This window comes from Capsicum annuum, chromosome 7, assembly GCF_002878395.1.
Source record: "Capsicum annuum cultivar UCD-10X-F1 chromosome 7, UCD10Xv1.1, whole genome shotgun sequence".
In the NCBI taxonomy this organism is placed as follows: Eukaryota; Viridiplantae; Streptophyta; class Magnoliopsida; order Solanales; family Solanaceae; genus Capsicum; species Capsicum annuum.
In genome coordinates this window covers 220,347,301-220,367,447 of record NC_061117.1, presented here as the reverse complement: position 1 = coordinate 220,367,447, position 20,147 = coordinate 220,347,301, and the positions used below count along the sequence as shown (strand labels likewise).

At 33.7% G+C, this 20,147-nt stretch overlaps 2 protein-coding genes across 5 annotated transcripts; both read left to right on the top strand.

Annotated features, from left to right (window-relative positions):
* The first annotated feature begins 4,802 nt into the window (after positions 1-4,802).
* LOC107878626 (probable E3 ubiquitin-protein ligase ZFP1) lies at positions 4,803-14,202 on the top strand. 3 transcript variants are annotated; one of them, XM_047415582.1, is made up of 8 exons: positions 4,803-4,948; positions 5,210-5,274; positions 7,116-7,159; positions 10,633-11,483; positions 11,926-12,299; positions 12,440-12,523; positions 12,642-12,809; positions 13,841-14,202. In XM_047415582.1, exons 4-8 carry the CDS (start codon positions 10,661-10,663, stop codon positions 13,985-13,987), a joined length of 1,596 nt encoding a protein of 531 aa, XP_047271538.1. In that variant the 5' UTR covers positions 4,803-4,948; positions 5,210-5,274; positions 7,116-7,159; positions 10,633-10,660; the 3' UTR covers positions 13,988-14,202. The 3 variants fall into 3 exon arrangements, with proteins under 3 accessions (XP_047271538.1, XP_047271536.1, XP_047271537.1); XM_047415580.1 differs by having other exon boundaries at positions 5,210-5,282; XM_047415581.1 differs by lacking the exon at positions 7,116-7,159 and having other exon boundaries at positions 5,210-5,282.
* A 3,153-nt stretch (positions 14,203-17,355) lies between these two features.
* LOC107878627 (UDP-glycosyltransferase 74F2) lies at positions 17,356-19,880 on the top strand. 2 transcript variants are annotated; one of them, XM_016725683.2, is made up of 2 exons: positions 17,356-18,287; positions 18,943-19,880. In XM_016725683.2, exons 1-2 carry the CDS (start codon positions 17,631-17,633, stop codon positions 19,786-19,788), a joined length of 1,503 nt encoding a protein of 500 aa, XP_016581169.2. In that variant the 5' UTR covers positions 17,356-17,630; the 3' UTR covers positions 19,789-19,880. The 2 variants fall into 2 exon arrangements, with proteins under 2 accessions (XP_016581169.2, XP_016581170.2); XM_016725684.2 differs by having other exon boundaries at positions 17,421-18,287; positions 19,060-19,880.
* Positions 19,881-20,147: the final 267 nt, after the last annotated feature.

Below are 20,147 nucleotides of genomic sequence, written 5' to 3'. Positions count from 1 at the left end.
CTCTTCTTTCTTATTCAAACACAAAAATACTTTCATCAAGTTAAAATTAATTTTTTCAAATTGTCTTATTAACAAAAAAATTTAAAAGTAAATATCAAAAGAAATCTCATTGATGATAAGTGATTCAAAGACAAAATCATTAATTTAATTTAATTTTTATCTAAATTTTGAGGGAGTTGGATTGAAGGTTGAGATGGTGTTCAATGGAGAAATTTTTTTAATAGTGTTTTCATGTTTGTTCTTGAGTGGTGTTAATGAAGGAAAGTGAAAAAAATTGAAGGAAAGTGTTGTTCTTGGGTGTTGTTGTTAATGGAGGAAAGTGAAAGTGAAATGTAACGCTGGAAATATTTGGAGCTGTGCAAAAAGAAAAAAGTGGGATATTTGGAGCTGAAAATATATATATTTACTTTTGCATTTTGTACTATTTTGTATTTTGTTGTTGTTGATGATTTGAAGAAGAAAGAAGGAAAAATGTTCATTTTTTTTTTAATTTTTCAATTTTTTATTATATTTTAAATATAATATTACTGAAATTATTTTTTTTAACAAATAAATGCGCCCCTTTTTTTTAAATGTCACGTCAGTATTAGGGTTGAAACAAATACACTTTAAAGATATTAAGGGGGTAAATTAACGAAAGTTAAGTTTAAGTATTAAAAGTGAGTTGGGATAACAAGTTCAGGGGGAAAAGATGTTTTTTCTCTAAAAATTAATAAGTTTATGTGAACACATATATAAACATTAAAATCAATATGTGAATTTATAAAAGTTAATAATGTTGAATCTCATGTATTAGTTTCAATAAATTTCTGTTATTTCTTGCACGTTAATTAACCTAAGTATTTGTAATTCATAAATTTAACAATCGGTAATTTTAGTAAGGCCGAATACATATACAGACCCCTTAACTATTCAACTTTTTCCGTATAGGCACCTCAATTAAGCCATGTACTTATTGAACCCTCTACTCCTTCGCAAAACATTTCAATTAAGTACAATTGCTGACGTGGCACTGATGTGGCATAGTGCGTGCAATGCACTTAATTTAGAAGCGTGAAAACATTAAATTTTAGCTTTTTTTTTTTGTTTAAATCTCTTTATCTATTTTATTTATCTTAATTATCTCCTTTCTCGTATTTTTTTTTTTTTAAATTAATCTCTCCCCTTTTCTTAAGAACTGTTACTGTTCTTCTTCTTCATTTTTTTTTTCATCTTTCTCTTCTTTGTCATCTTTCTCTCTATTAGAAATTACAAATTTATATTCTAGATATTAAATTAATGATGAAATGGGTGTGAAAAGTTAGAAAACATATGAAAAAAAATATCTTTGGAATTAAATTTTTGACAAAATGAATGTAAAAATTTGAGAAAATTCCACCTAGTATAGTAGTGGTACGTTGGTATAACAGTAGTGCAAAATATTTTTGGCATGCTGTTGTTGTTGTTGTTCTTCTTCTTCCACTTCAACCATTTCTTTATCAATCTTGTCATGTTGTTTACTGCCAAGAACCGGTAAAAAAAAATCACCTTTTAGTTTAGCGTGAAAGTTCAATTCATGGAGAAAGGGGTGTTTGAAAAGGAAGAGCCGAGGAAGATCGGGTAGCGGTTGCTGTGGGGTGGGGCGGCATTGATGAGGAAAAAAAACTTTTTTTTTTAATTTGTGTGTGCTGGAGAAAGGGTACTTGGAAGGGAGGGGGGGTGGGGGTGGAGGAGGATCAGGTACTGGAGCAGTGGGGTGGGGTGGGCGTCGATGATTTTTATTTTAAAAAAATTTAGATTTAATTAAATTAGAAATTTATTTTTATAATTTTTTTAAGTTAAAATGCCACATGTCGTTATTTAATTCGTCACTTTATCATATCATCAGCGTGTGTATTACACGGATTTTATATTTTTTGCTATGTCAGCAAATTGGGCTCAATTGAAATTATTTGTAAAGGATTAAAGAATTCAATAGGTACCTGGCTTAATTGAGGTGCCTATACGGAAAAAGTGAAATAGTTCAAGGGTCTTTATATGTATTCCGTCTTTTAGCAATGTGCTGAATTATGATTTTCACTATAGTTTACCCTTCTTATGTTGTCCATTAGATGAATTTTAAGAGAACTAATTTTAAATATATTGCTTAAAGGAATAAAGGGTTCAATAGGTACCTGGCTTAATTGAGGTGTCTATACGGAAAAAGTGAAATAGTTCAGGGGTCTTTATATGTATTCCGTCTTTTAGCAATGTGCTGAATTATGATTTTCACTATAGTTTACCCTTCTTATGTTGTCCATTAGATGAGTTTTAAGATAACTAATTTTAAATATATTGCTTTAAGATTCCCTCATATATTTAAGTAAATCGAAATATAGATTTTTTCTTTTCTTCTTCTTAAGAATATTAAAAAGACTAATTTAGTGTACGTGTTTTACACGTGTTTTTTCATTGAATAATAAAATTATATATGAAAGAACAAAATATTAGAAAGTAGCAATTGAAATTAGAATATAGCTTGTAACATAAATAAAGCAACCATTAGAGATTATTATTTAAAATAAAAACGATATGAAATTTTGACTATACTCTTTCTTGACTGAAATATATTTTTGCGTAATTAATTAACAAAGAAAATAATTACTCGTATTTTCTTTTAAATATTTCTACATGTGCAAGATATTAGTATTGTAAGACAAATTGATTAGAATTAGGACTTCAATACACGTCCTTAGCAATTAAGATCTAATAATTTTGTAATAGAACTTTAACAAGTTAAAGTTATGATCTGCTAAGATCACGTTGTCAATAGAGTTTATGTTACTCTCATTGTATCAGCTTGTACTAACATGAGTTTTAATATATACTTAATAACTCGTTTCAGTTACTATTTTCTTCATGATATTAGTGCTTATATGAAGATTATAATCTCATTTTTATCATGAAAGATTTGAGACCTCTTCATTATTTCCTCGATTTAGATATTCATGGCTACAAAAATAGTTTGTTTCTTAGCCAACACAAGAGTGCTCAACTATTCTTCAACACATTGATATGTTAGTTGTCAGATCTAATCCGACAACCTTTTTAAGAAGCATTTTTTTCTTGATGTGACTAGTTCTCCGTTTTAAAAAGTCATCGATACCAACAATGTTCTGAGTAGAGAACTATAAGCGCTCTATTGTACTAACGATTTTCAAAGTATAAGACTCTAAGTGCTCCATTATATCTTTTTGGGACGATTTGAGCTTACGTCCAAACTTAAAGGACTATTTTATGCTTTTCAATACTTGTATTCTAACAAATTAAGTTTTGAGTAAAGGATTATGAGTGCTCAATTATATGTTTTTCGGACAATTTTGAGTTCACAACCAAACTTAAAGAACTATTTTATATTTTTTCAATAATTGTCAATATTAACTAAGTTATATATGAGAACAGGACTATAAGTGGTCTATGATATATTTTAGGGACAATTTGAGTTTATGTGACTATTTTAGTTTTTTCAATACTTGTCAATACTAAGATCTGATTAGTAGAAGACTATAAAAGCTCGATTATATATTTCTAGGATGATTTTAAGCTCAGTTCAAAGTTAGAGGACTATTTTAGGTTTTTCAAAAGTTGTCGATACTATAACTAAGTTTTGAGTAAAGGACTATAAGTACTTGATTAATATATTTTTGAAATAATTTTTGAGTTCATGTCCAAACTTAAAGGACTATTTAGGGTTTTCAATACTTGCCGATACTAACTAATTAAGTTCTGAGTAAAGGACTATAAGTGTTAGATTATACATTTTGGGGATAATTTTGATTTTACATCCTAACTTAAAAGACTATTTTAGGTTTTTCAATACTTATCGATACTAATTAAGTTTTGAGGAAAAGACTATAAGTGCTCGATTATATATTTTGTAAATGATTTTGAGTTCACGTCCAAACTATTTTAAGATTTTCAATATTTGTCGATACTAACTACGTTTCGATTAAAGGACTAGTGTTCTACTATTATATATTTTTGGGATGATTTGAGTTTACGTCCAAACATAAGGACTATTTTAGGGGTTTCCATACTTGTCAATACAAACTAAGTTCTGTAGAGGACTATAAATGCTCAGTTATATATTTTTGGGATAATTGAGTTCACATCCAAACTTTAAAGACTATTTCAGTTTTTTCAATACTTATCGATGCTAATTAATTAAGTTCTCAGTAAAGAACTACGAGTGCTCGATTATTTATGACTATTTTGAGTTCACATCTTAAGTTAAAAGGACTATTTTAGGTTTTTTCAATAATTGTCTATACTAAGTTTTGAGTGAATGACTATAAACACTCGATTATATATTTTTAGGATGATTTTGAGTTTACGTCCAAACTCAAAGGATTATTTTAGATTTGCAATCATATATTTTATGGTGGATTTACATTTACATCTAAACTTAACAGACTATTTTGGATTTTTCAATTCTTTTCGATACAAACTAAGTTTCGCATAAAGGACTTCAATTGCTTGATTATACATTTTTCTAACAATTTTAAATATTTACCCTAACTTAATAGACTATTTTGAATTTTTCAATTATTTTCGATACAAACTAAGTTTTGCGTAAAGGGCTGGCTTCAATTGCTAGACTATACATTTTTCAGATGATTTTAAATATTTTCCCTAACTTAATAGACTGTTTTGTATTTTTTATATCATTTACATTACTAACTATGTTCTTAGAGTTAATGGTTTTTAACTTTCAAGTAGTTGAGGGTGTGAAAGCAGTAATTAGCAAAAAAAATGTGACAAAAAAAGACAAAATGAAATAGCCACGTTGCACTTAAAACAGCTAAAATAAAATACAAAAGGAAAAATAATACCATTACATAAGTTTCTCAAGAACAGCAAAATATTTAGTGTGCTAATGCTACTTTCTCTCTAATTTCAATTTGGGTTGTCTTTGATCAACTTCAATTTGGTTAGTTTTTCTGCTTCTTTTAATAGTTTAATTGGAAGTTTCAGTTTTTTTTTTTTTTATGCTTGTAAGAATTTTTGTTTGGTCGGTTAGAGCTTTTTTCTTGCTAATTAATATTGTTTAAGTGCATGCATTTAGTTAATCGATGAAAAAAATTTGTGGGTTTTGTTTGGATTTTATTTTTATGATCATTGATCACTGTTTTTTTATTGATATCTAACTCAATTTAGGGCTTTTTTTTGTTTGGTTTGGTTGTTTATGTAGGGATTTCCAGTTTTTTTCTGCTGTTTTTATTGGAAAAAGGGCTAAAGAATTGATTTTTTGGCAAGGTATAAAGGTAAGGTTTTTTTATCTATGTTGTGGTTCTTGTTTTTGCCAGTTTTAGTTAGTGAATTGTATGTGTTTTTAAGTTTTTATGTCTGTTGCATGTTGATTCTACTTGAGAATTGCTTAAAGGTTGATTTTTTATGTGTTTATATGTAATGTTTGTGTATGTTGAATTTGGAATTAACTTAAATGGGGATGCTAAAAGAGTGATTTTCTACAATGGGGATGTACATTTTTGTTTAGGAAAGAAAAAAAGTGAAAAATTGAAGGAGAAAACTCTTGGTGATTCTTCGCATATGTCTAAGCAACCTACATTGATACGATTACCTTGGAGGTGGGAGGGCATATGTCTAAGCAGCCTACATTGATAAGAGGTGGGAGTTGGGAGGGCATATGTCTAAGCAACCTACATTGATAAGAGGTGGGAGTTGGGAGGGTGGGGGGTGGGAGGTGGGAGGTGTGTGTGGGAGGTGGGAGGAGGGTTGTGTGTGAGAGGTGGGAGGTGGGTATGGAGAGGGGAGGGGTGTGGGAGGTGGGAGGGGTAGTGGTGTGCAAGCTGGCATGCAAACCACCTTCTAAGGAAAAAACCAGCCCTTATTTGATCAAGAAAAAGAAAAGAAAAAGACAAAGGATCAATGTATATTTGTTTTTTAGCGTTTTAAGTGATGACTTACAAAGAAAAGGGTTACGAAGTTACTTTTGTCTTAGTTAACCTCAGTCATCAAGGTTCATTGAATTTGTAAACTACTGATTTTGAAATTCAAGTGTGTGTTCTGTGTTACGTTGTTTAATAGGTATTTCCCTTCGGAACTGTACTTCCTATCTGGTTGGCTTTTCTAAAGCTTCTTGTTCTATGAGCAAGTCATCATACAGGAAACAAAAGCAAATCTTCATACAGCTAGCTAATCTCCATGATAAAAGGTTTAGCTTAAAGTCACTCTATGTGGAACCATTGCAGTTTTTAAGCTTTTCTATTCGAAGTGGATGGAAGGAAGGTAATTCCGGGGGGAGGGGGAGGGGTGTGTGCAGGCTGGCATGCAAACCGCTGTTTCTAAGGAAAAATCCAGCCCTTGCTCGGTCAAAAAAGAAAAGAAAAAGGAATAGTGTATATTTGTTTTTTAGTGTATGAAGTTATGTCTTATAAAGAAAAGGTTTACGAAGTTACTTTTGCCTTGGTTAACCTCAGTCATCAAGGTTCATTGTATTTGTAAACTACTGGTTCTGAAATTCAAGTGTTTTCTTTGTTACAATTGTTTATAGGCATTTTCCTTGGGTAGTGTTCTTCCTATCTGGTAGACTTTTCTAAAGCTTCTTGTCTATGAGCTAAAAAGGAAAGAAAAACAAACCTTCATACAGCTCTGAGCTCACCTCCGTGATAAAAGGTTTAGCTAAAAGTCACTCTGTATGGAACCATTGCAATTTTAAAGCTTTTCTATGTGAAGCGGAGTACTCCTGGGGTCCAGAGGGAGGCCACAATTGGAGTTTACTCACCTTTAACTTACAAGTTCTCTATGTAGGATATGTCATATTGAATCTAGTGACCGAGAGATTTTAAACATGGTCATATCCATTCCATGAATGATGGAGCACCTCCTTATGTGGATGCTACTTGTTCTGACCTAATTCTACTCTTTTGTATTTTTTTACTAACCGCTTAGCAAATTCGGCTTAACCTATACTGGAAATCTGATAACTTTGGTACCTGATAGTTAGTTACCTCTATAATATCCAATGCTTTTCTTCTGCTTGTCACATCTGCAATCAATTATACTAAGTTTTGTATCCTCTCTATGTTCATTCTTTTTCTTTTTTGCTCTCATCACTGTCACGTGGACTTTTGTAGACTTCGAGACTCTATTTGCTCTTTGACTGGCTAAGGGAGTAAAGGTGAGGTTTTTGCAACTGCAAATTCTCGAGGTTTATCTGGATTGTCAATTTTTTCACAACTTGTTATCTGAATGACAAACAAATTAAAGAAGGGTACTCTTTCATGTCTGCGATTATCTAGTCCATTATGATGGTTCACGGAAGGAGGTCTTGGCATGTGAACATGTATTTAGGGAAAGAGTTATTTCCCCTATTTAATCATGTTTCCTAGATTTGACTTTACTATTTTCCTTAAAGTTTATTGTAGTTGTCTGTAAGTCAGATTCCCTATATTAGTAATTCTTGACAATAGTAGAAGCATGAATTGCTTCTAGTTATCGTCTCTGTTGTCTGTTTAAGGATGGTATGAGTAATAATTAGTGGTTATAAAAAGGATGGTAATAATAGTTTCATCTAGGTTTAGCTGGGAATTATTGCAGATTATGAGCACATATTTCATCTTTATGATCTGTAGTCATTGTCAATTATGCATGTCTAGGTCAGAAATTTGCTATTTAAGAAAATTCAATGCAAACAACAACAAAAACGAGATACCCAGTATAGTCCGTGTGGTCTGGGGAGGGTAATGTCTACCACACCTTACCCCTACCTTGTCAGGTAGAGAAGTTTTTTCCGAAAGACCCTTAGCTCAAAGAAAGCAAAAACACAACGATTGCAAAGATATAAGCAATAGCTGGATAGTAAGAAAGTAGAGGCGCACGAGGCAACAAATAGTAATCGAAACTACAACAACAACAACATACCCATTATATTCCCACAAAGTGAGGTTTGGGAGGGTAAAGTGTAGGCGGATCTTACCACTACCTTAGAGGTGAGGTAGGGAGGTTGTTTCCAATAGACCAGCTCACAACAAAAAACAGTAGAGAATAAAGGCATAATATATGTACAAGAAACAATAGGTAGTAACAAAATGACGTATAATAATAGAAACAAGACTACCACAAAGTAATACTACAAAAGATCTGTCTGAAAGAATAAACACCATCAGAACTCCAAGAACAAGACACTACAAGCACAGCACTATGACTACTAGCACGAATAACACAACAAAGCATTCCTCCTTACTAGCAAGGACGCAGTCCTTCCTACTAGCCTTCTACCCTAAGTCGCGTCCTCCACACCTTCCTATATAGGGTCATGTAATCGAAACTAAGAGTGAGAGAGGCTCCTTCTCCTTCCCCTTCTTCAAATCCAAATCATATTTTTCATAGAGAAATCTCTTATCAAGGATAGACCTAATTCCAATATTCGCGGAGAAAGAATCATAAGAAATGTAAGAAGAGGCATCTTCCTGGCTTAGAAATAGATTAAAAATCCACCCTTCGCTTCTTTTTGTTAATCCTAAGGTTTTTTGTAAGAATATCATTTATAGTGTATATAGTATATGTACTTTATTGTCTAATAGACTTCTCTCTTAGCAAGATTTTGCTTTCCATAATCATAATGTTTCCTTTTTTTTTCTTTTATAAACTCGGAACTAGTAAAATAATAAAAAAGCCGAAAATAATACTAATACTAATAGCCGGAGACACCATACACAAACTATTTACGACTAGCCTTCTACCCGAATCTCGACCTCTCCACCTTCTTATAAAGGTCATGTCCTCGGTAAGCGGAAGGCTTGCTAATTCCTGCGTGATCACCTCTTCGCAATACTTCTTTGACCTACCTCTATCTCTCCTCAGGCCTCCACCGTCAACTTCTCATACCTTCCTCCTCATGGGGTCTGTGCATCTCCTCTTGACACGCGTGAACCATCTCAGCCTAGACTCCTAGCTTCCTGCATCTTGTCCGCCACGGTGGCTACTTCCACCTTGGCCCGAATATCTTCATTTCAGACCATATCTCTCCACTTGTCGAGGAGGAGGGTAGAACATGTGGTGTAGAGTTCTAGTAGAGATGGTGGTGGAAGTTTCTAGTAAGCCCGCATACATCCATCTCAACATCCTCATTTCCGCAACTTTCATCTTCTGGACATGAGAGTTCTTGACTGGTGAACATTCCACCCCATACAACAACACTCTAAGAAAATTCAATGCTTTAGAAATTTTATTCTCTTGTTTTATATGATGTTTAATGAGTGTAGAATCTGCACTTTCCTATTTTTGTCTGCACTCTTATTTTTGGTAAAATGGTAAGATTAACGGAAATCTTGAATGCTAGTTGCAAATGGGCTACTTAGTCGGTTGAACTTAACAAGGCTACATTTTGTTGAAGCCTTACGACTGCTGCTTGAGTAACTATGCTTACTGCGATACCATAAGTATCTTGCAGCTACCTTTTCACTTTCTATAAAATTGAAATATTTCCCCTCTAGTAGTTTAAAATTGCAACAGAAACAGCTCAATTGCTCTAATGAACTGAATTCGATAACTTCTGCTCATTAGGTGTATTTTGCTCATCGTGGTGTATCTTTGGTTTCCACCTTCTACCCATTTATACTAGAGCAGTTTCATGATTTATCTACTCTAAGACATCAACAGATTCACGATGTTTCACTTGAGGCTCACTCACCACCTTCACCCATGAGATCTCTAATACCCCACGTTTAACCCTTTTTCTCCTCACCACCTTCTTTGTCTCAACATCATCCTTTGTTCCATTTGTATCGGAAACAGCCTCTCTACCTGCACAAGGTAGGGGTAAGGTTTGCGTACACTCTACCCTTCCCAGACCCCACTTGTGCAATTACACTGGGTATGTTGTTGTCTGTATCTGGCTGTAAGTATTGTTTTGTGTGCCAGTGGGTACCTGTGTTGCTGCCCTGTGCATCTACCACCGGAATGTGGAAGTCTCTTTTCTACAAGCTGGAGAGTGGTCTGTTTTACCATAGCTTCTCTTAAGCATCCATAGAAGTGGCGTTGTGCTTGATTTGAGGAAAGTGGTTAAGTCGGGGTAGATCCTCTTGTTTTTGTGTTCAACTACTTCAGTTAATCTCTCTCCACTGCCAGTTTGCTATTAAATATACCGCCAACGGCTTATGTATCTCTTCCCCCTTCCTAAAGAGAAAGAAGAGTGGGCAAGAAAGTTTTCCATCTTGAAGATACCAAATAGTAGCTTAGTTTGCTGTCTATCAACGTGCCATATTCGCTTAGTTTAATTCCCGCTTCTCTTTCTCCATGATTTGGTTGCTATTTACCAAATATGACAACCACATATTAAGAAAAATATTGATAGTATCTGGCTATATTTTTACTTGGTATATTGTTTATGATGGTTTGTGTTACATAAACAAACTTCAGCATTGAAGTGGATCATCCTAAAACTTTTGGATGGGATCTTGTTAACTTTATTGTCACTTTGGGAGTGTGCTTTTGAGAAGAATATCAAGAAAAGTTTCAATACTAGCATTGAACTTTAGTTTAATTAAATTGGTATCATATGAGCCAGCAGATACTGATTTTATGTGATCTCTTAGTTAATGTATGTATTGACATGTAGTTTTGCATGACCGTTTATTCTTCTCTGACCAGATATTATCCACAAGATTATACTCGACACATGGGACAAAGGAGTATGTCCTACAGTAATCACTTCATGGATTTTGGAGCAGATCAGCAGAGTCCGGCGTATATTCATCCAGAGCCTTGTGTGTTGTATGGGAGCTATACAGCTTTTCCACATCCAAATGCTCATGCTATTGTACCAGCTGCCGGGATTGGTAATCTCTATGTGTCCCATCTGCCAGGCCAGGGCGCTTTAATTTATGGGATGCCACCGGCCAATGGGATTCAACAATGGCAACCTCTCCCCAATGTTAGCCCAGTGATTCCACCACCATCAAATCCCTTTTACCCTTATGTTGCTGGTCCATCTGCATCTACGGGTTTTCCAGTTCCAGTAGACCAGGGGTTACAGCTTCCATTCCCAGGCACTGACGACGTCGTTGGAAATAATGCAGACAATTTAGCTAGGAATGATCCACATGTGGACAGTGTCGGAGGTTCATCTAAGCAAAAGAATGTTCAAGGCAGCTCTGGAAATCTTGAACATCATTCTGCTTCTGCTGGTGCTAGTACTTCCGTTTCCCCAGTTATACCAACAGCGCATGAATCTGATGTTTCTTTGAGTGATTCTGTATCACGCGAGCATGGGGGGAATGACGCAGCAGCATCCGCTGAAAATGGAGTACAAAGAAGTGCGAGCAGATCTGCTAGTGGTCCAGAGACTGTATTGCCAAATAACAGCAATCAGCTGCTTCAAGGAAACTATGTAGGCCAAGCCAATCAGTTTCCTGGCAATCCTTGGTTGAACCAGCCTTTCAATAGTAATGGTACTCAACCATGGGCCTGGAATCAGGCTGCTCCTTTACCCTATCTGCCTGGTAACTACTTTTTTTCTTTACCTTTTTTTTTTTTACATTATGACTTTTGAGTATCTATTCAGCCTACTTTGGTTTGATAGGTTATCACCTCCCCTTCATCAAAGTCCTTGTTCGTCTAAGTTTTGTTTTCTTATGAGCTATTATCATGGAGCCACCGAGCTATGCATAGTCAGCTATCCTTCCTTCTTCTTACATATTTAAAAGGGACAATCCACTGGAAACACATCTTACGTGGCATAAATGCCTCTTTTGTTCCATGCTCTAAATGTTAGCTTTATAACCTAATGTTCATCTCATTTCCTTTTCTAATAATCCAGGAAAGCCTTTGTTTTTCCCCGTTCCTCAAATTATCAGCAGCTAATTGTGATCTTTATTCGAAGTGCTAGAAGTTAACTTTATTAACTGATTGCATTGTTCTTCTGCTTCTTTCTATTTACTTCAGGTGGTGGCGGAGGCTATGTACTCGGTGCTGGAAACGTGTGCATGCCAGGTTATCAAGTAAATTCCAGCAACGGAGGTTTGACTAGTTCTGTTTATCCACCCATTCATCAAGGACCACTGTACCCTCATCATCTGCCACCTAATATGCAATTTAGGGGAGGCCACCCTCTGAGCTTCTCTCCACAGATGACAGCATCTTCAAGCAGTCACCTTCCAAACAGTTCGTCCAGTACTGCAAATAATCCATTGCAAGGTGTTGTAGAGGGAGGGTCTGGATATATGGGACCCTTCCTGCCAACTGGCTTTAGAATGTACAGACCTAATCAGACGGAATTCATGCGTGAAACAAATATCCACTACCACAACCTCCCTAATGTAAGAGTTTTGCCAGAAGATGTAAAATTTGTTCCATTTGATCAGTTCTTTGTGTTCTCTTTGTCGTAGTGTAGTTTCTTGCAGTTAAAGTAATGGGATTGGATGTTGATGGATATCTCTTTATTTGGTGATTTTACCAGGGAGTGAGAATAGGGTTCCCTGGTGTGGTTGTTGCTGATCAGCACAGAGATTTGCGTTTGGACATTGATCACATGTCTTATGAGGTGAGGGAGATTGTACAGTATTTGCATGTCACTATTGTTGATAAGTAAAAGCCGTGGTAATCCCTAATTGCGCCATAATTTCAGCAAACTTATCGTGCAATGTAAAAATTATATCCAGGAGCTTCTTGCATTGGGGGAGCGAATTGGCAATGTGACGACTGGTTTATCAGGTGAAGCCATTGTCACCAATTTGAAAACGAGAATATTTGTGTCTTCCCAGACTCCTCCTGCTCCGGAAAGTGTTGCAAGTGAAGATCAAAAAACTGATCTCTGTGTCATATGTCAGGTATTACCCCTTCGCTAATTTATAGTTGATATAAGAATAATACGATTCTGCTGGGTCAGTAGTCAATTTGTGACCTATAGTTTCTATAAATATTGGATGCTGTTGTACCTTTTTTTCCCAAAATTTCCTTATCTGACTTGTCTTTACTGCACTCTACTTAATGTTTATATTGCTATTTTCTTCCTAAATCTTAAATTAATCAAACATTGTCATGAATCTTTCTAAGGTTTTCCTATCACGTGAATGAGAAACTTTTTTGTCCACCTGGCACAATGTCACCTTGGTTTCTATGTTGTGATTTCACTCTTTGAACGATTGCATCTTATTTACTTGAAGAGTGAGCTTATTGTGGTTTGCTTCTAGGGCTAAATAATAGGCATTAGGCATTGGCATTACGTGCCCACTACAAGAAAGCAAAGCTTCATATAGCCCAAAGCTTCTTTAGTTCCAGATGATGTGGATCCAATCTCATCTTCTTAACTATACCTATAAGTTATGTGACTTACGATTTTCCTGAACTTAGTTAATAAATAGGGCTAGTTAATAAATAGGGCGAGATATTGCTTCTGCATGACTATTAGGGGTCGTTTGGTGTGGGGTATAAAGGGATAAATGGTCTCTGGATAAAATGGAGGACTATTTTATCCCATGTTTGGGGTGAGGTATTAGTTAGTACCGGGATTATTTATCCCACCATTTACACCATAGTGATGACATGAGTTATCCCACATACATGTTGGGATAACTCTTTCCCAACCAAACGACCCCTTAGGGTCTTCCATGTCTGGACACCCCACATGAAAGACAGGGTAGATCTTTAGCGTGGAAAGAACCTGAAGTTTTTAGGCAACTTGTCCTTGGTTAATAAATAGGGCGAGATATTGTTTCTGCATGGCTATTACTCCCTTATTGAATTATGTGATGTCAAATTTTGCTTGATTTGCTTTTCAGTGGAGCTATTTTCCTTTCCTTGTCCCTTGTTTCTTTGAGATATCTCTGACGGCTTGTATATGTTACACGCATTATTGCAGACTGATTACACCGACCAGGAAAAGATTGGCATTCTTGAGTGTGGGCATGAGTATCATGAAGAGTGCGTTAAGAAGTGGTTGATTGTGAAGAACACTTGTGCTATATGCAACTCTACAGGGTTGTCTACAGAGAAAAAGAACGTGTGAATATGGCGAGGTGGTTAATGGTGGGGCGATGAATAACCAAAATGCGTGGAACGGGCATTTTGTTATTCTTGTTTAATATTTTTACTGTTCTCCAAGATGTGGAATATGTTGCTGCTGAAAACTGTATCATACCTGTATATACTTCGTGCGACTGTCCACCTCTCGTAAAACATTTACCTGTTGAACTTATCTATGTGAGACTTAAGTTGTACAGACGTGTACTTCTTGTTCAATCTTGCATGATTGCTGTATCTATATTCTGTTAATATCTTGTCTTTCAGGTAAGATATCTGCAGCAGAATGTAGGCTTTACATCAACATCAACTTACGGTACGCAGCCTTACCCTTACAGGTAGATATAATGTTTCCGATGGATCCTAAGGTAAATATATTGTTTCTGATGGATCCTAAGGTGCATATATTGTTTCCTATGGGTCCTAAGTAGATATATTGATTCCGATGGATCCTAAGGTAACCGGTGATATAATGTTTCCGATGGATCCTAAGGTAAATATATTGTTTCCGATGGATCCTAAGGTGGATATATTGTTTCCGATGGATCCTAATGTAGATATATTGTTTCCGATGGGTCTTAAGGTTGATATATTGTTTCCGATGTATCCTAAGGTTGATATGTTGTTTCCGATGGATCCTAAGGTTGATATATTGTTTCCGATAGATCCCAAGGTAGACAGGTTGTTTCCTATAGATCCGGAGGTAGATCTGCTGTTTCGTATTGATCCTAAGGTAGCTCAATTGTTTCCGATAGATCTTCGGCACTAGTAAAGCATAACAATATCAAGGAAAGGAAATGTAGTAGTGAAGCAACCATATATATTATAGTAGAAAATAAGTCTGGCCAAGCTTTAAAATCAGTTTATTTTGGAAAGTGATTTTTTTGTTTTTTAAAATACTTTTTGTAAGAAGCAATTTATGTTGAATAATAAATTTTAAAAATATTTTTGAGTTGCAATTAGTGTTTGACCAGGGTTTTTTTAAAGGTGCTTTTGAGAACAAGTTCTTTTTTCTTTAGCTTCTCAAAAATAACATTTTGCTACTTTATAGAAGTATTTATTTTCTCTCAAAAGTTTTGCAAATACCTTATTGTTCTAAAATACGTTTTTTTCTTTTTTGAAAATAATACTCAAGCATTTTTAGCCTATCAAAAACTTAGTCAAGTAGACTACGAGTCCAATCTTGAATGATTTTTGAAAATACGTTTTTCTTTTTGAAAATAATAGTCAAGCATTTCTGGTCCATTAAAAACTTAATCAAATAAACTACGAGTCCAATATGGAATGATTTTTGTAGATTGAGATATAGCTGGCTATAAAGACAATTGATGCTTGAAATCAATAAATTGCAGGTGTAGTTATGGTAGCATTGCACTTAAATAGTCAAGGTGTAGATATAACTTTAATTCCTAAAAAGTAACAAAGATATATATATATATAGAGAGAGAATAATGAAAGACATGATAATTTATATAAATTACAGATAGTTTCTGTAGTTACAATTACATATAGATTCTAAGGTAGATTGGTTGTTTAAGTTGTTTTCCTATGTCCTAAGGTAGGTCAACTGTTTTCGATAGATCTTCAACTCTAGGGAAGCAATCATATATATATATTTTGTGTGTGTCTATATGTAATAGAAAATAATAGTACTCTATCTGATCAAATTTTTAAAATTAATTTATTTTGAGAAGTGTTTTTTTTTTAAGTATTTTTTGTGAGAAGCAATTTGTGTAATGACTAATAAATTTTAACAGTATTTCTAAGTTGCAATAATGTTTGACCGAATCTTTTCAGTGCTTCTGAAGTATGTGTTTTTTTATCGAAACTTGTTTGTGAGAACAAAATATATTTTTTAGCTTCTACAAAATAAGTTTTGCTATTCTTTTAAAGTATTTTCTTTTCTCTTAAAAGTTTGGTCAAATATCTTATTTTTCTAAAATATGCAGTTTTTTCGAAAGAAAAAGTATTTTGGGTCTCCCAAAAACTTGGCCAAATAGACCATAAGTCCACTATTGAACGATTTTATATAAATCGAGATAAAACTGGCTATAAAGATAAGTGATGCTTGAAATGATCAAATTGCAATTCTAGTTATTTTACTTTAGTACTCTATAAATTAATTGGCCTAATATAAAATATTATAAATATTTTATTTTATTTATTCATTTTAGTAAATTAAGAGTGTGTTGTTATTTTTTTTCCATACTATCTTTAGTACATAAAATAACAGTTGTCAAATTTTGAGCTTTAAATCATCATTAATAGGTTAGTAATACTTTTTTAATTAGAATTACTTAGGAATGTTTTAAGTCAATAGAGATTAAGTAATATGATGAGCAAAAAGATCAAGTAATATAAAACAAAAAGAGTATTGATAGAAGAATGGGAACAATATTGGACCAACTTAGTGGAGTTTAGACATAAAAGTTGTGAAGTTTGAAAATAGTAGTATTTACTTTCATAATTATTAGTTTTTGAATATCTAAATTTTTAATTTTAAAATATTATATTTAGCTAATTTGTTTTACCAGGGAAGATTAATCAAATGATCTCTTGCCAAATAAAAGTGATTAAAAAAGAGTATATTGTTGTGAGGGTAATTTACATAATCCCTGAATGTTTAAAGTGTTATAATAATTTATCCTAATAATTTATTAAATTATATTATGTCCTGAATTTATAAATTTGTGATACATATGTTATAACGTGATACATATAGTTAGTGATACATTTAAAACAGAAAAGATTTTTATTTTAGAAAGTAACGGATTCAAATATTACGGGGAGTAAAATTAGCTATAAATCGTGGAAATGATACATCTGGTTCCAGATGTATCACAATGATACATTTCGTAAACTTACTCACTAATCATTAAAAATTCAATATCACATCAAAATAAATAATTTACATATATAAATATATGTTAAATGTATCAAATATTTATAAATAATTTAAAGTTAAATATTTGTTAAATTACATCATATCTCAAATTTCTAAATTTGTGATATATATGTTATAACGTGATATATATAAAACATAAAAGATTTTTATTTTAGGAAGTAACGGATTCAATTATTACGGGGAGTAAAACTAGGCATAAATCGTGGAAATGATCCATCTGATTTCAGATATATTACAATAATACATTTCATAAAATTACTTACTAATCATTAAAAATTTAATATCACACCAAAATAAATAATTTCATATGTATCAAGAGTACAGTAAAATCTCATATTTTAAGTAATTGTTTAAAAAGTGGGAGATTTTGGGTAGTAAGTCTCTTACTTTGTGGTTTCGTGTAATTAAAGTATGCTAAAGATAAACATTCGTGGTATTGACAATAATTAAAAGACTTTTTCAATCTATAGTCAAAACTAAAAATTTGATCATCCAATTAGAATGGCACCACATAAATTAGGATAAGGATTGTAAGAATTACAAAGAATACCTATGTGAAAATGATCTCTCTCTATATATATACACACACACTTGTTCTTTGTGAATTGACATGAAGAGAAATCGTAATCCACAAACAATAAAGCTTCCCTTGCGCAAATCTATCGAATAAGTCGGCGATCAAGGGAATAGGGTATTTCTTCTTCACGGTTATCTTTGTATAGTAATGGAGGTGGTGAAAAACAAAAAGTATGGAGCTCATATTTTGGCTCTACCTTATCCAAGCCAAGGCCACATAAATCCTATGCATCAATTTTGCAAACGTTTAGTTTCCAAAGGTCTAAAAACCACTCTAGCCATTACAACTTTCATTTCCAACTCGACACGTCCAATTCCAACCACCGTAGTAGGTATAGAGACTGTTTCCGATGGATTTGACAGAGGCGGCTACGCTGAAGCTGAGAGCGTAGCCGCCTACCTCGAACGCTTCGAGGAAATCGGGTCCAAAACCCTAGCCAATCTCATCAAAAAGTATGAAAAGATGGAGCTTCCTATTACTTGCATCATGTATGATGCCTTCATGCCTTGGGCTTTGGATGTAGCTAAAGAGCATGGGTTAATTGGAGCTTGTTTTTTCACTCAAGCATGTACTGTGAACTATATATACTATTATGTTCATCATGGAAAATTGATGTTGCCAATTTCTTCAACTCCAGTGAAGATACCAGGATTGCCTCATCAGCTACAACTTCAAGATATGCCTTCATTTATTTACAAACATGGTACATATCCAGCCTATTTTGAATTGGTGTTGAATCAGTTTAGGAATGTGGACAAAGCTGATTATGTATTTGTGAACTCATTCTACAAGTTGGAGGCAGAGGTCAGTTTCGAATTTATCCGTTTGGCCATGAAAATAAAAAACATATTCATTTTATTTTTATATTTTTGAAATTGAAAATAGAGTTTGAGAGCTGTGTTTGAAGTTAAAAAAAATATAAAAAGTGAAAATAAATTTTAAAAAATTTAGAGTTTTATGTCCTTAAATATTTTAAATTATTAATTATTGGTCACTTAATATAATATTTTTTTTTATAGGTTTAGATATGTATAGTAGTTAAACTTCTCTATAGTGGAGCATTTGCCTAAAAATTTCATGACTGGTAAAGTGAGGCGTTGTTATATATATATATATATTTGCATTTGACGTTTAGATCTCGTTTATAAAGGAAAGTATGTAGAATTGAAAAGAGTATGAATGTTAAAAGACAAATGTCAGTAGTCTTTTTCTTTATGAAGTTGTGCAAATAATTGATGGACTCCGTAATGTTTCCTTTAGATCTTAAATTAAAGTTGTGTCAAATGTATCAAAATGCCCTTTAATCTTATGGTCCTAAACATGTCATGTGGAAAGTTAAAATTAAAGTATTGCGAAAAAAGGAAAGGAGTTATTCTTTTTGAAACGGACAAAAAAGAAAAGTAAGTCATTCTTTTTTAAACGGGGGCAGAATCATATTTTATAAATATGTATACTGCAGGTAGCAGACAGAATGGCCAAATTCAGCCCATTATACACCATAAGGGCAACTTTACCATCTTTCTATATGGATAATAGAGTTGAAAATGACATTGAACGTGGTCTCAATCTGCTGCAGGTAGCAGACACAATGGCCAAATTCAGCCCATTATACACCATAGGGCCAACGTTACCATCTTTCTATATGGATAATAGAATTGAAAACGACATTGAATATGGTCTCAATCTATTCCATGTGGATAATGCTTCTACATGTATCAACTGGCTAAATACAAAGCCAGAAGGATCAGTTGTTTATGCAGCTTTTGGTAGCATGTCAAGCTTCGACAAGAACCAGATTGAAGAAATTGCTCATGGATTAAAAGCAACTAATAGCTACTTCTTGTGGGTGATTCCGACATCCGAATTAGAAGCAAAAATTCCGGAAAAAATCATCGAGGAAACTCGTGCGAAAGGACTAGTAATAAAGTGGAGTCCACAGCTGCGAGTCTTGTCTAACAAGGCGATAGGATGTTTTTTCTCACACGGTGGATGGAATTCGACAGTTGAAGCATTGAGTTTCGGTGTGCCAATGGTGGTAATGCCACAATGGACTGATCAAACAACGAATGCGAAGTTAGTACAAGATGTTTGGTGTGTAGGGGTGAGAACTAAAGTGAATGATGAAGGGATTGTTGTAAGAGAAGAAATCGAGGAATGTGTAAACAAAGTACTAAAAGGAGAAGAAGGGAAAGAAATGAAGAAGAATGCAATCAAATGGAAGGATTTAGCTAAGGAAGCTGTTGATGAAGGTGGAACAACTGATAGAAATATTGAAGAATTTGTATCAAAATGTACTATGATTTAATCATTGCATTGCATCCCCAATTATTTGATTTCCTCTTGTATGTTTTATCTATTTTTGATCTATTAAATAAATGGATACAAAAGTTTTTATTATCTAGTATATACATATATCCCTGGTCTAAAGTAAAAATGTCTATAAATTGATTTAAACATTGAGCTTAAGCGGTCACAGTCTAAATATTATGTAACATTCAAAGTAATAAAGGTATTCCTTTCTTTTTTTAGAACTATAAAAGAAAATGATAATTTATAAAAAAGTACAGCATCTAGTACCTCGTGAACTATGATCAAATTTGTTAAGATATACTCCAACTTCACACGAGTTCTATTACCTCTTAAACTAAATTTTAGCATATTTTT